The sequence below is a fragment of the Littorina saxatilis genome, linkage group LG3, assembly GCF_037325665.1.
Source record: "Littorina saxatilis isolate snail1 linkage group LG3, US_GU_Lsax_2.0, whole genome shotgun sequence".
Classification (NCBI taxonomy): domain Eukaryota; kingdom Metazoa; phylum Mollusca; class Gastropoda; order Littorinimorpha; family Littorinidae; genus Littorina; species Littorina saxatilis.
Window position 1 is genome coordinate 62418178 of NC_090247.1, and position 12162 is coordinate 62430339.

General features: G+C 44.9%; 1 protein-coding gene across 1 annotated transcript; it reads left to right on the forward strand.

The window, feature by feature from the left end:
• LOC138962884 (uncharacterized) lies at nucleotides 1–3207 on the forward strand. The gene is made up of 2 exons (XM_070334852.1): nucleotides 1–2118; nucleotides 2255–3207. Exon 1 carries the CDS (start codon nucleotides 154–156, stop codon nucleotides 1030–1032), a length of 879 nt encoding a protein of 292 aa, XP_070190953.1. The 5' UTR covers nucleotides 1–153; the 3' UTR covers nucleotides 1033–2118; nucleotides 2255–3207.
• The last annotated feature ends 8955 nt before the right edge of the window (nucleotides 3208–12162 follow it).

Below are 12162 nucleotides of genomic sequence, written 5' to 3' on the forward strand. Positions count from 1 at the left end.
AGAATTTTGACTGACACCCCAGAAAAAGCAGAGCTTCAGGCTAAAAAGTGCAAACCAAAAGAGAAAGAATCAACAGCTACATTCAAGCGTAAAGCAAAACCACCAGCAACCAAGAGTAGAAGATGCTTGAATCCCCAAGCGACATCTGCTGCAATGACGGTTGTTATGATGGGATCCCACCACCAAGGAGAAGATATTTTTTCCCCCGACACAAGAGGCAGGCAGTGCACTGCCATGGCGACCTCAGCTGCAGCCTTCATCAAGGTAAAGGACATTGCCACTTGGGAAAAGCCAGACCTGACTCTCATCATGCTTTTTGGTGACCTCCTATACAAAACAATAATGGAAGCTCGACCTACGAATGAATTTGGCTATCTTTTGATCTCGGACATACCAGACAACATAGATTTGTTCAACAAGAAGTTTACCTTCAACCGGGGGCAGTCTCTTTGTGGTGTTGTCAGTGACCGTCAGTTATCAGAAGCAGCTGTTGGATTGGATGCTGCGCTCAGGAAGGCCCTCCAAGACTATGGAACAGCTCTAGTCGTTCTTAAACAGTCATCAGTTATGATTCATCAAGATCAACATGGCAGATGGTTTCTGTTTGACTCCCACGCCAGAAACATGAAGGGAATGCCGTCAGCCAGAGGCAAAAGCATCCTCATCACATTCACTGATTTTGTTGAGCTTGTAGCCTACCTCAACCGCCTTTCTGCAGAGCTCTCAAAAGACCTCCTCATCTTTGAAGTTGCTGGAGTGAACATAGCAGACTGTTCACCTGCAGACTTTGAGTCATCAACCACTGCAGGCCTCGGGTCATCAACCACTGCAGGCCTCGGGTCATCAACCACAGCAGGCTTCGGGTCATCAACCACTGCAACTTCAGATCTGTGCATCATATGTGGTGAAGACTTTGAATACTCTCGTGCAGACGAAGTCTGGATCCAATGTAATACATGCAGACGATGGTGTCATGAAGACTGTGCAGATATTGGCACCACTGCCTACTATCGGTGTGACTTTTGCCGTTGACAAACTCAGTAAAAGAACAACACGTTATTCACACCCCATTGGCCACAAAGACAGACACCGTTTTTGACCAAACTGTAAATGACGTTGTTACGTTGAGATTTTGGTGTTGTTTCCTTTTAATACAATATCTTACTTTTTGTTGTTGGAAAGTTGAACATTCACACAGAGTAATAACATGCCCCGAGCTTCTCCATGGCTTGTCCCGAAGTACCCCCAGCTTGGGGCAGGTCGGGACGACATGTCTCGAGCTGCCCCATGGCTTGTCCCGAAGTACCCCAGCTTGGGGCAGGTCGGGACATTTTGAGTGACCTTGTTTGATTGCATTTTGAGAGCAGTGCTTTTGAAAAATTCGAGTTTTTCATGCTTCCGTTTGTAAAAGAGAGAATAAACTTTCAGTTGCGTTTTATTTAAGCGGTCTGTCATCATTAATGAGTGTGTGAGAGAAGAACAGAATAATTAAGTCCCAACCTGCCCCGGTCTCCACTACCTCTAACAGTCTTAGCCAGAGATGGTGTAAACTGTGTGCCACAGCTGTTGGAAGGAAAGAAGGTCTGTCCTGGCTCTCACTGCTAAGCAGGAAGGTCAGATAAAGTGCATGCTATTGCAGGCTTCCTATAGAAAGACTGGTTTGCTCCAAAATATGAAGAGACTTAGCAGGACAGTTTTCAAGCTTGGAATGAATACCTTTATAAAAAGCATGATTTTGTCTTTTCTGTGAGACGCGTTTTGATACCGCTGATAGCACATGTACACTACTACCGAAACTTGATCTACCATGAATTTTGTCACTATAATTGCACTCCTGTGATTTCTACCCTCAGTTAAAAACTTCAAGTGAGCATTTCCCAAATCCGACATTTTGGAGATAAACTGGTGTGGCTCTAATGTAGCGAAGTAATGGCTTGCTCTCTCGCTCTCTATTTACAGGAGAACCATAGGCACCCGCATGATGGGAACGAGCATTTTGTTGCCAGAGAAGCAGCAGAAGGGCCGACAAACGACGGTCTGGAAAGAGAGACACCACAACAAGCTCCAATCACACAGAGCGAGACGTTAGCTGACACGCATGAATCGATGTCACGCGAGGTAAGATTTTTAAATCATGAACTGATGCTCAAATTAGAAACCAATACTGGTCAATTGCATTGGGTATTTGTCACCTTTTCTTGTTTATAAAAACCTGTATTCTGTGAATTAAGGTACCAAATATTTGTGTGTTCAGTCACAGAGGAGCCAGAGACAGGAGAAGACCGACAAGTGTATTGTTTGCACCGAGCCATTCAGCCAATCTCGCCCTGGGGAAGAATGGATACAGTGTGGAAAATGCATGAATTGGTGTCACGAAGAGTGTGCAGATGTGGGAACAACCGCTTTTTTCACTTGTGACCTGTGCAAATAACTGTATTTCTGACTGTTTTGTTTTCATTTCTAGTCAACTAGTCACTTCACTGCAGGATCATTCATTCATTGTTGATTTTTTCTTTGTGGAATGACATATCCACATTTTTTTTACATGTGGATTCTTGTACATGTATTGACCAATTTTCGTTTGTTCCGCATTTTTTCTAGTTCTAGTCGTATTTCAGTTATCAGTATTTGCCACTATATGCCCAGATCTGGGGAGATTTTTGTCTGCATTTTCATAGAATCATTTTTGTGAGAGGAGTGTGTAGCTTTGAATTGCTCTCCTTTTACCCATTTTCACTTTGTATAGTGTGAATTAATGCCATGTCCTCGTTTGGGAGACAGTTTCAGTATAATTTTGGCCAGTCATGTTTCCCCATCACGTAATTTTACTGTCTCAAGGCTTTGTTTCTTAACAGCTGAAAGTCTGTCGGCATAACCTAATGAATACTCATAATTTCTAGCATCTTTGTGAAATTTTTATGATACAACACTGGTTTATTATAACGGGGTAGGGTGTAACAACATTGGGGCAGGGTGTAACATCATTGTTTCACCCTGCCCCAGAAGATGTTACACCCTGCCCCCAAATCGTTTCACCCTGCCCCATGCGTTTAAACGTCTATATTTTAACCAAATTTGAATACATTTCTTGTATGTCACTTTAGCACGGCTACATGTTCTATAAATTTCATTATGATACCAAGTTTGTGTTTGTATCTTTAAAACTGCGTGAGAAAATGCAAAAAATGCTTCTGTTATTACACCCTGCCCCACCGTCCCCTATGTATGTTTTTGAAGAAAAATCGTGATTCTGTTCGAGAGAGAGAATCAGTTTTACGATATTAGTTACAGAAACTGAGAAAGCGTTGCATGAAATAAATTGAAAAAAATTAAAACTGGCTTTTGTCAATGTCATTGAACGAAGGCTTGCACACAAAGCAGATAATTAAAACTGAGTGACGAATTGTCATAACATTAACCAGTTTTGGGGTGACAATCTGATAGTTTAAAGTTCCTGATGAAGTGCGCAGGATAAGGAATGTGTGAGACAGTGTGTGACTGTGAGCTCTGTGTGTGTGTCACTGTGTACGTGTGTGTGTTGCCAACCGTATATGTGTGTTCTTTCTTTCTTTATTTGGTGTTTAACGTCGTTTTCAACCATTCAAGGTTATATCGCGATATGTGTGTACTGAATGTATGCATACTTTGATGGGATAACAAAGAGAGCACAAATGGTAAAATGTTATTTGTTTTTAGGAGCATCTGCCTACATCCGTGATACCAACAATCCGACATTGAAGCTGGGACACAGTGACGTCAAGGTGGTTGATAGTGACCGGTACAGCAGGCTGTGTCAACGCACAGGCGGAAGGTATTGTCCACTGGACTACTACTATCACAGAAAGACGCAAAGTGGATATTAGCGGCTCGCAAACGAAGATACGTCCAAATGATGGTTAAAAACAACCTGCAGCGGATGGAAGCTGAAAATTAAAGGTACATACAGTTCAAACAATCATTCAACTGTATTTATTTGACCTTACACAGACTGTAGGAAGAGGCAAACCGTCTTGAACAATATTTTTCCCCAGGAAGCGACTCCAAGAACACAGAAGACTCGAAGGTGAGCGACGTACTTTGTAGTCTTTCTGTGATAGTAGTAGTCCAGTGGACGATACCTTCCGCCTGTGGTCAACGCAAGGTTACAAATGCAGCTGCCACATGCACATCAAGCCAATCAGTGGATGAAACTACTGAGACTTCAGTTTACATTGAAGGATGTGGTAGTGGGCTCAGTATCAGCAACAGTGGACTGGAAACAGCCCCCCCTGACACTGATGATTTTTTATTTTTTTTGTTTGTTTTTTTTGTTTGCTTAACGCCCAGCCGACCACGAAGGGCCATATCAGGGCGGTGCTGCTTTGACATATAACGTGCGCCACACACAAGACAGAAGTCGCAGCACAGGCTTCATGTCTCACCCAGTCACATTATTCTGACACCGGACCAACCAGTCCTAGCACTAACCCCATAATGCCAGACTCCAGGCGGAGCAGCCACTAGATTGCCAATTTTAAAGTCTTAGGTATGACCCGGCCGGTGTTCGAACCCACAACCTCCCGATCACGGGGCGGACGCCTTACCACTAGGCTGTGCCGGTGACACTGATGATGATGGAGGGACTTTCAGCCAAACCGACATTGCTTTCAGCACACTGACGGCTGAGGAAGAAATAATGCTAAGAACTGAACTAAACAGGCTTACTGTGGAAAACTGTGAACTGAAAGAAAAACTGGCAAGCAAAGAAATGACCCTGGAATCATTAAGAGAGCGAGAAGATTCTGTCCGATATTTTACTGGACTGGCAGACTTTTTGACGCTGACTGTTGTGTTTAATTTTGTCCGTGGTAGTATGTCATCAGATAAGAGGCGTGCCCTCTCAGCATTTCAATCACTGATGTTAACACTCATTCACATCAGATTGAATACTAGCTCCCCTGCAACATCTTGCTTATATTTTTTGTGTTTCAAAAACTACTTCATCCAAAGTCTTCCATGAAACAATACATGTGTTGTATCAGACTGAAACCTGTTGTGTTCTGGCCTGACCGGCAAAGTATCAGGACAAGCCTACCAGTTCAGTTTTTGGAGTATCCCTGGAAACGCTGTGTCTCAATAATTGACTGCTTTGAGATTTTTACTGAGAGACCTTCCACTTCAGATGCTAGCGCACTCACATGGTCAAATTAAAAGCACAACACCATAAAATACTTAATCTCAATCACACCACAGGGGCATATATCATTCTTATCAAGGGGTTGGGGTGGTAGAGCGAGTGACAAGATAACTGAGGAGAGTGGATATTTGAATCATCTTCTTCCAAATGATCTTGTCTTAGCAGACAGAGGATTTGATATATGTGAACTCGTTGGGATGAGGGCTGCGGAAGTAAAGATTCCTGCCTTTACCGGAGGCAAAGCTCAACTGACTGCTTTAGAAATTGAATCAACAAGAAGTCTGGCAGCTGGCACATCTAAGAATACATATAGAGCGTGTGATTGGTGTGTTGTGTTCCAAGTATACCATTCTGAACAGCACTATCCCCACAGAGCTTCTGTTTGTACGTAGTGGTGAACAGATTACTACACTTGACAAAATTGTCACAGTTGGTAGTGCTTTAGTCAGCATGTGCCCAGGAATCATTTGAGTGACAGTTAAGCATCTGTTGTGAATGTGCAAAAAAAGTGAACTGTGTACATGTGTATTGTAACAATAAATATAAACTAAAAGCATGATTTTCTCTTGTGTAGAAGTTTTGTATGAATAAATGTGCAGTACAAATGCATTTATATTAATCTTAAACAGTTAAAGCTGCTCAGAACCAGCTGAGTTTCTGAAACTGAAAGATCTGTGAGAGAGGCAGAGATAAAAGAAAGAGGTCTGCAAGTCTGACTGTGCACAGAGTGGAACCTGCCATGAGTGACCATTACTGAGTGGAAAATTACATACAATCAGTTACCGCATCGCTGTGCAGATTACGTGTTCAAAGTTACAATATCATTGGTCATGACACTGCAAGTTCCGTTGCATGAGTAATGTTAACTAAGTGTATACAGTTAAGACTGTCACAAAAACTGATATTGCACTGAAACTCTTATTTAATGATCTTAATTTCATACAACATGCATAAGCATGATCACATCTGAACATCCTCACATGCTCTTTGTTGCTTTAAACCGACATGCTCACACACATGGTAATTGGTATACAACTTTTTGATGACACGACGTTAACATAATTATAATGCTATGAAAAAGTTAACGGAGTTTGCACACTGGATGGAGTTCACAAATGGTTTATACAGCTTGGCTAATTTTAAATCAGGTCCTTTGCACTTTGTTACAATTAGTACATAGACTGATAAAGGTTCTATGTACTGTATGACCAAGGGAGATAAATATTGCAATTGCAGTCTTCATCTCAAGGCTTTTTTCTGCCTCTTGTCAGAACGTGAATTTAATGTTGGTGCAGTCACTGTGAACAATACCACGATCCAGCAGGTCGCCTTTTCAACCCAACACAAGCATAGTGAAACCACTCGAGCACACAGTTCTCATCGTCCACATTGGGGTAAATACCTGCTGGGCGAACACGATAACTGAGAGCCTATGGACCAGATGCATGAGACTTACAAATAAAACATTCCCACCACACGTGTTCTTTTCTCGGGGATCATCCCTCCCCGAGGAGAACACATTGTCAAGAAGTCGGTGCTGACCTCAAATCATGCTCTTGCCAGAGTGTGTGACAGAGAAGGTGTGACATTTGTGGACCACACAACCACATTCTGCTCTGGACACGGTGCCCTTCGCAAAGCGCTGTACCGTGACTCACTTCACCCTAGCCAACAGGGCACCAGCCGACTGGCATGCAATCTAAAGTATGCCTGCCTGCCTCGCCAACCAGAGCAGCAGAGTTTGTTTGTTTGTTTGTTTGCTTAACGCCCAGCCGACCACGAAGGGCCATATCAGGGCGGTGCTGCTTTGACATATAACGTGCGCCACACACAAGACAGAAGTCGCAGCACAGGCTTCATGTCTCACCCAGTCACATTATTCTGACACCGGACCAACCAGTCCTAGCACTAACCCCATAATGCCAGACGCCAGGCGGAGCAGCCACTAGATTGCCAATTTTAAAGTCTTAGGTATGACCCGGCCGGGGTTCGAACCCACGACCTCCCGATCACGGGGCGGACGTCTTACCACTAGGCCAACCGTGTCGGTAGGAGCAGCAGAGCCTTGGACAACGCAGGACTCTACTGGAATTCCCAACGTTGGTGCCGGGTCAACGCAGGACTCTTCTGGAATCCCCAACGTTGGTGCCGGGTCAACGCAGGACACTTCTGGAATCCCCAACATTGGTGCCGGGGTCGGACTATCCCCCTGAGCACCAACGGCTGTCCTTTCAGCAACAGCCGAGGCAGTCGGCACGCCACATGCACCAACACCTCAGTACCACCTGCCAGACATGAGGGTCAAACGAATTTGCCCCCCCCCCCCCCCCCCCACTTCCCTCAACAGCAGGGACCTTCAACAATGTATCAAATGCCCAATCGAGACAACAGCACCACCAACGATCACCACATCCAATTCCAAGGGCCAGGATGTCAGACCACATCCCCCTCGCCACCTCCCTACCGTTGGCACTACGAGCTGCGTCAGGGTCAACTGAGGTCTCAGCCCTCCTTGCCATCCCCCTACGGCTGGCACAGCGAGCAGCATCTGGGTCAACTGAGGTCTTAGTCCCCCTTGCCACCTCACGACGGCTGGCACAGCGAGCAGCATCAGGGTCAACTGAGGTCACAGCCCCCCTTCAATCAATCAATATGAGGCTTATATCGCGCGTATTCCGTGGGTACAGTTCTAAGCGCAGGGATTTATTTTTTAATTTTTTAATTTTTATTTTATGCAATTTATATCGCGCACATATTCAAGGCGCAGGGATTTATTTATGCCGTGTGAGATGGAATTTTTTTACACAATACATCACGCATTCACATCGGCCAGCAGATCGCAGCCATTTCGGTGCATATCCTACTTTTCACGGCCTATTATTCCAAGTCACACGGGTATTTTGGTGGACATTTTTTAAGAGAATCCAAACATTGGTTTTGGTGGATGTACTTTGGGCTTTTATATGGCCTTATTGAGTCCAAACTTTGGTTTTGGTTAATGTACTCTGGGCCATATATTTTGAAATTTCAGAGAATCAGGAATTAATATTCTATTGGGTTGTAATGATGGTCAGGTGTGTGACTCAAGAGTTAAGTTTTCCGTTGAATTTTGACAGCATCATTTGATAATGTTGTGGAGGGTACCGATCGAGTGCTTTGTATACATGTACTATGGTGTGTAAGGGTCCCTGAACATTGATTGTGTGAGGGGTTTTCAAGGGATCTACTGAGTCCATATTAATCATTTCCTTGTTGTGGGAAATTGGTCCAGGTTGGAGCTGTGGCTTCCTGTACCTGATGGTGAGCGGCGTTGGCGGACATATCATCCTTGGTTTCACGACTGTTTCAGAGAGGAGCCCATACAAGATGCCAGTACCTGGGTAGGGGTTGAAATTATGTGATGAATGAAGCAATGACCAGTAGCAAACTGCCTCAGCTGGAACACGCTCTACACAACATCAAGAGCCTGAGGACAGTACTGCAATGGATCCCCTCCCACTGTGGTGTACAAGGAAACGAAGAGGCGGACAGGATGGCAAAGCTGGGTGCAGAAGATGAGCAAGAGAACAACCCTGTGAGCCTGACAGAGATGAAGACCATCATTAACTCTTAACGTCCTACAACGTTTTTTTTGCATGTCACAGTGCAATCCTATAAGGATTTGGGAAAAAGAGACAAAATTTGGGTGTGTTCAATAAAAAAATCATATTTTTATTGTTTATGGATGGATTTACTTGATATTTTTTTTTACCATTGGGGAATGAATGCACTTTGCATTTATGAAAGATTTGTGTTTGTGTGATAATTACTTGTCATAAAACAATCTAATTAATTAATAATTTCAGGTAAACAATACATTATGAAATAAAATAAAATAAAATAAAAAGCAATGAAGGTGTTGTGTCTGTGTTTTATGTTGGTTGTCATGCACTGTTATCTTATGATTAAAAATAACACCAACTTGACTCTTGGGGAGGTAGTCATCACAGGTAAAATCCCAGGTAAAGTATCCACGTAATATCCAAAAGGGCATCCCGTTTTTGGCGAGCGTAACGTTCAGTTTCATCCTTGATTTTCTCAATGAAAGCCAATGGAAACAGCTGGTAAAAATAGTTGACTGCTTCAGCATTGTATGATAGAGGCTGTGTAGGGCCCACACTTTCTAGGAATGCATCTTCCTCCCACTGTTCGATGTTTCCACACCATTGTGCATTCTCGCCAATGACGTCATCATCTGCGGATGATTCGTCCGAACTTGCAGGTTCAAAATCACTCAAATCGGCTGTGTGTGTGCTTGAAACCTCGGAAATTGATAGATCACTCTGTCTACTATCATCATCACCACCATCGAAGTCATTCTCCACATTTCTTGCCTCAAACCCGTGAAAAGACGTGTCACTATCACTATCACTAGTCTCCATGTTGAATTTTGAAAGCTAACACAAAAAATCCGAACAAAATCCGTCCACAAAAATCGAAATCACATCCAAAAGTCCTGAGAAAAAACGACAGGCAGCCATGCCATGTGCTTCGAAGGACTAAAGCTGTTTTCCAATGCAGGAGAGCATCGGAAGGCTGGTAACTCTTGTCATGTAACTCTTGTCAAATGGCATCAGCGAGTTGCGGTTTCGTGCGGTACAGGACTGACATAGAGGTGCGGTTTCATGCGGTACAGGACGCTAAGAGTTAAGTCTCTGCACAGGACGCCCCAGCCACGGGACAGCTACCACCTGCTATCCAGACCACAGCAGGTGGTCATCTTCCGCCTGAGAACAGGACACAACAGACTTAACCAGAATCTCCACAGGAAGCTGCATGTTGTGCCCTCCCCCATGTGTTCTTGTGGAGAAGCAGAGCAGGACACGGCCCACATCCTTCGAGACTGCAGGAACCACCAGGTGCTGAGAGAGGAAATCTGGCCATTGCCGGAGTCCCTGCACAACAAGCTGTACGGGCCAGTGGCTGCGCTGCAGAGGACCACTAATTATATCTCAAGATCTGGACTCCAAGTGTGATCGGCGATCGAAAAGAAGAGAAGAGAAGAAGCAATGTTCACATATATCCTGTTTTTTTATGCACAGAAATATGCCTCCCAGGAGAGCAGCGTCTCGGCAGGTAGCCGAGGTGTCCAGAGCAACTGGAGGTCGGCTGGCTGCCGGGACGCAGTCTTCCGCAGACACCCCAGCCGGCAGTGCCGTGCCATCCACAACAGGGGCGGAAGAGGGCGGCTTGGTTGCAGTACTCGCCGAGCTGCGTCGGCTTGGTGAGCGACAAGAGGCGTTTCAAGCTAACACCCAAGCGGCCATCGCATCCCTGCAGCAGGAAAACCAGCGCCTTCGGGACCCAGGAGGCTGCTGTCACGGCCATTGGGCCGTCTCCTCCATGGTTGGACACCAACAACCCCACCAGTTCAACAATTAACCTGGTACGCAGCATAACAAGTGAGCAAGCCTCCGAAGTGGTGCCGGTCGCGTTTGTTGAGGACAAAATAAAAAACAGAATCTGGGCCAATGAAGCCATTGACATAGCCATATTGGTCAAAGGCGAGGAGCCGGGCTCTTTTGACAATACGGTGTCCAAGTCGGCGGAAGGGTCAAGTTTACAGATCCGGGACACCCCGAACAAACCGGCTCACACCCTGAACGAATCTAGCTGGACCGCTGCGTGGAACATCTACGCAGCAATCTACACTCAGAGGTTCCCAGCTGCAGGGCAACGTCTGGCAATTCACTTTCAGCAAGTTCAATTGCTCATGCAGGAACAGGGGGATTGGCGGGGCTACGATCGCTCTTTTCGTAGGATGGTACAACAAGGACTGCAACAGTGGGGGGCAGCCAGTCCGGCGCTGTACACAAGCGCACGGTTAAAATTTGTTCCCAACGCCTTGGCTGCTCCCCACCTGAGCACGGTGATAACCCGGCAGCTGCCAGTCAAGGGGGAAGAAAAGCACAAACTCCCAAGGGTTTTTGCTACAATTTACCATTTGATGGGTAGCTGCAGGGTTGAGAAGTGCTGTTTTAAGCACCTGTGCCACAAGTGCCAAAGAGGAGAACACCCTGCTGTTCAGTGTGCAGGCCTGTGAAGGACAAACAAACAGTCTGTCCCCCTTTCCAGGGGACTCCCAGAAAGGTGGCAGGGCTGCCAAACGCTAGAGAAAGAGTGGTGCCCACACCAATACGAATTGATTGATTAGTCCACTGGATGGAGCAAGACAAATTTTAGAAGGGTTTTCAGAAGGGTTCAAAGTAGGGTTCACAGGGGAAGTTAATAATCAAGTGCCAAATAATTTAAAATCAGCCATGCAGTTTCCAGAAATGTGACCTTCCAGCAGGCGAAAGCGAGATAGCGTGAAGAAAAGGCACTGAGTGTCTATCTGGGTGAAATTCACTTTTTTGCGGAAACGTGTTCTGTAGACCCAAAATTATCATGACAACCTAACAAATATGTCAAATCAATCGCTAAATAGTTAAAATAATGGATTTAAATGCAATACATTCATCAACAAAAGTCTAGCATGACACCAAAATGCCTCACTTTGACCGATAGTTTGCTTAGCGCATCCGCTCTAGAGAAATCTGCAGACAAAGCAGCCGAAGATGCAGAGAAGAAGGGGCGTTTGCCTTTGATAGCAGAGTCAAACACTTTACGCAGAAGAGCAAAAGAAAAATCAACAGAACTGCAAGGACTTGACAAACTTTTCAAAGAAAAGAAAGAAGCCCTCCCTGCTCTGTAACCACACAATCGTTCACTGACTGAGACATTACTTTGCATTTTTGTATGCATACTGCCGAAATGTGCAAACATTAGCAACATTTATTGCTTACATTTGTAACAACAGACAAAATTAAATCATTCATTTTTTGACATCCAGTGTTTTAAATCAGCGTGCAAGACGGAGGTATATAATTACCAGCGAGTGTCCCATTACGGCGAACTTTGAAGGTAAGAGGGTGCTTGATTTTCTCTTCAGAAGGCCTTGAAAGTCC

What these genes read in the sequence shown, in the direction of transcription:
- LOC138962884 (XM_070334852.1), top strand. Translation starts at nt 154, where the DNA reads ATGACGGTTGTTATGATGGGATCCCACCACCAAGGAGAAGATATTTTT.